Consider the following 4,291-nt stretch of genomic DNA (forward strand, 5'->3'; position numbering starts at 1 on the left):
AATTCAAATAAAATAAACCATTCTCATCTAAAAAGTCATATATAATTATTGAGATTTACATTAAATATTAATATTAATTATGAAAACTATTTAGGAGATTTAAATTGTAAAAAAATATACTTACATTGATAACCTCCCATCCATAAAATAAATCATTCAGTTTCATTATAATTTATAATTAATTAATAGAATTATAATTTATAACTAATTAATAGAAATAAAATTAACGGATAATAAATTTTATTACAAGCTTCAATTCATATATATTAATAATTTATCCAAATAATTAATATCAAATAAAACAAACCCTTTAATTTCTATTTAGAGATTTGCATTGAATATTTATATTAATTATGAAAACTATTTAGGAGATTTAAATTGTAAAAAAATATACTCACATTTAATATGTTCACTAACGATAATAAATATTATTATAACCTCCCATCCATAAAATAAATCATTCAGTTTCATTCTAATTTATAACTAATTAATGGAAATAAAATTAACGGATATTAAATATTATTACAACCTTAAATTCATATATATTAATAATTTATCCAAATAATTAACATCAAATAAAACAAATTAATACAACAAAAAATGAGTTTCATTTTACAAAATTTTAGACAAATTGTTAAGTGGTATAAGTAAATTCATAAACAATGAATACTTTATTATTATTATTATTAACTTTATTGTTATTATTTTTTGACATATTTTAACTTTAATGTTATATTGCTGGTTGTTTATTATCTACATTATTTTGGTATTTATATATGTATTTGTCTTTACATTTAATAATAAACTTATTTATTTTTCTTGTCACTATTCTATATTTTGGTGATTTGAAATTGAAATAATAAGATGTTTATTGAGAATGTTACTAAACTCTTAGCCTTTTGATATTATACTTTTATTCTCTATTACTTTTTCATCTATTTCATTTAAAATGAAATTATCTGCAAGAACATAAAAAGAGAAATTTCGAACAGCAATTTTATTGTTTGAATGTGTAGATCCACTAAATCCTTATCGGATGATGATTTCAATCGTATTTATTGATCTCTGTAATTTAATTTGGATAAGTTTTGATTGAATCGACACTATGAATAAGAGTTTTGTTTGATATTTATAGTCTCGAATTTGTAGGACTTTTAAATGATATTTATAGTCATAAATTTTGAGAAATTAGAACTTATGATTCCTTGTGTTGTGTTCAATTACGATCCTTGCAACCTTAAAAAAATTGTAGTAAAAAATATTGTTCAATTATCGATATTCATTCTACTTATTATTTCATCGTATACTTTTTTTATGTTTACAACTTAGACTAACTATTATAATATCTATTTATATTAGAATCTCAAAAAATAACACAAAGGAATTCATTTGAATGGTGGATTTAAGTAGCAACTACAAGCATTTAGTGGTTGTTCGCCGAACGAAGATTTATTAAGACGAAAAAAACAAAAAATTAAATTTTTCTTTTATGATTTTTAATTTTCTTTTCATGTTTTTTTAGTTAATATATGTGTTAACTTACATTCGTGCAAGCGCACAGACTTTTTGCTAGTATATATAATAATAATAATAATGCTTATTTTTAAAATATTCGGATTGCCGTGTCGAGAGTTGTGGTAATTTTGATATATATATATATATATATATAAAAGAGTAAATGAATACTTGAGTCGGATTATGGGTTGACTCGGCCATAAACTTAAAACGGTTAAAAATAAAATGAAAAATATTATATAAATATTTTAGAACTTGCACCCTAAACAAAAATAAGTACAATCTTTTAACAAACCCTTTAATTTATTCATATATATATATATATATATATATATATATATATATATATATATATATATATATATAATAAGAATAATGAAAAAGTGAGTTTAGTTAATTACGATTAATAATAAATTTATGTAAATAAAATTAATAATTTAAAATATTTATAAAACAATAATAAAAAATCAACAATAGTATAATATATATATATAAAATAAACCTTAGTGAAAAAAAATAATAAATTTTAAAAATAAAAATTTAATATAAATATAAATATATTAAAATAAAAAAATTTATTAAATATTTTAAAAATACAAATATTATATATATAAGTAATTTTTTTAATTGTTAGTCATATAAATTATTTATGCATACACAAAATTATAAATATAAATTAACAATCTTAAGTGATTTAGTGGTTAAAGTATTAATGCTACATAATGGAGACAATGGTTTCAAATCTCGTTATGCACACTTTTTGAACTATTAAAAATATTGATGGTTAATATGTGAACTAAAAACGTTGGTTTATCGAAGTGAGAAGATGGTTGGATGCGAATGATATTGGTTAAAATTTGCGATAAAATTAGTGAGTGAGTAAATGCCATTCACGATATGGAAGGATATGGTTTGTTGTTTGTTTATTTGACCGAAAAATGAAAGTGTAAGATCATAAGATTAGAGGTCAATAATAATATAAAATGAGATGGTTGGTTATTCGAAGTGAATTAGTGGTCGAATGGGTCAATTGAGGTAGATAAAAATATAGAATGAGATGGTTGGTTAGTCAAAGTGAGTATGTCACATGATAAGAGGTGAATTAGGGATTGGTTGGCCAAAGTGAAGGTAAAAGAGATTGGTAATGTACCAAAGTGAAAGTTTAAGGTCACGACACGAGATGTCCGATTAGGGTGGATAAATGTGAAATGAGATGGCTGGTCAGTTAAAGTGAGGATAAGTAAGTCGGGTTGTTTATTGTAAAATATGTGAAGAGATGGATTGTTTGACTGAAATGAAAGTAAAGTCTCGAGATGAGAGGTCGATTGATATTAGTCGAGATAAAAATGTGGAATAATATTGTTTTGGTTAATCGAAGTAAGGTCGCTGATGGAAGCATAGATCGATACAAAGCTAGATTGGTCGCTCGAGGATTCTCACAGAAGTATGGAGAAGATTATGAGGAGACATTCAGCCTAGTTGCGAAGATGACGTCAATTCGCACTATGTTGGCCTTAGTAGCAAGTTCTCGATGGAAGTTGTGGCAATTGGATGTCAAGAATGCATTTCTCTACGGAGAACTTGATCGTCCAATATATATGGAACAACCACCTGGATTCGAGAAGACTGATGGTTCCCAGTTGGTCTGTAGACTTAAGAAGACACTATATGGATAAAAGCAAGCCTCGCGTGCTTGGTATGGAAAGATTGCAGAATATCTTCAATTTTGTGGATACAAGGCTTCAGAATCCGACTCAAGTCTATTTATAAATAAGAGTCAAGGACAAATGATGGTGTTACTTCTTTATGTGGATGATATAATCTTGACGGGCAGTAACTATGATGAGGTTGATCGTCTACAAGATGAGCTATCTCTTCGCTTTGAGATGAAGAAGCTTGGTGAACTTGGAACTTTCCTTGGTCTACAAATCGAAAATTTTGATAAAGGTTTATGTGTATCGCAGATCAACTATGCAAAGAAGTTGGTAGAAAAATTCGGTATGACTGATGGAAAAAAGAGCTATACTCCTCTTGACGTAAATCCTAGACTCAGTCGAGACGAAGGAACATGTCTACCAGATCATCGTCCTTATCGTGCTCTTGTGGGAAGTTTGATTTATCTGATCATAACAAGGCCTGACATTGCTTATGTAGTTGGAGTGGTGAGTCGATACATGCAGGAGCCAAGGAAACCACACTTCGAAGAAGCGAAGAAAATTCTGAAGTATATTAATACCTCACTAGATATTGGTCTACTCTACGAAAAAGATGCAAAATTCGTCTTGCAAGGATATGCAGATGCTGACTTTGCTGGAGATCGAGACGATCGAAGGTCCACATCTGAGTTTGTTTATCTTTATGGAAACACTAGAATATCTTGGAGTAGCAGAAAACAAGGATCGGTATTCTTATCTACAACAGAAGCAGAATACAAAGCATCAGTTCACGCAGCACAGGAGTGCATATGGCTTCGTAGACTCTAGGAGGATTTTCATGTCAAGTTTGATCAGTCGGTTCCTATCCATGGAGATAATTTGAGTGCTATTAAATTGACTTCAAATCCTATGTTTCATGTGAGGACAAAATACATTGAGTTGGAGCATCATTTTATTCGTGAAAAAGTACTAGTGGGAATCATTGAGATGGTTACAGTAAGGAGTGAAGATAATGTTGCTGATATCTTCACAAAAGCACTTCTTAAAGGTCTTTTCGAAAATCTACGATCTAAGTTGGGACTAGTTCATCGGGCATCACTTTAAAGGGGAGTGTTAGAAAT

At 27.9% G+C, this 4,291-nt stretch overlaps 1 protein-coding gene across 1 annotated transcript; it reads left to right on the forward strand.

Annotated features, from left to right (window-relative positions):
* The first annotated feature begins 3,305 nt into the window (after window positions 1-3,305).
* On the forward strand, window positions 3,306-3,998 carry LOC124909841 (secreted RxLR effector protein 161-like). The gene has a single exon (XM_047450474.1). It carries the CDS (start codon window positions 3,306-3,308, stop codon window positions 3,996-3,998), a length of 693 nt encoding a protein of 230 aa, XP_047306430.1.
* The last annotated feature ends 293 nt before the right edge of the window (window positions 3,999-4,291 follow it).

The sequence above is a fragment of the Impatiens glandulifera genome, chromosome 7, assembly GCF_907164915.1.
Source record: "Impatiens glandulifera chromosome 7, dImpGla2.1, whole genome shotgun sequence".
Lineage (NCBI taxonomy): Eukaryota > Viridiplantae > Streptophyta > Magnoliopsida > Ericales > Balsaminaceae > Impatiens > Impatiens glandulifera.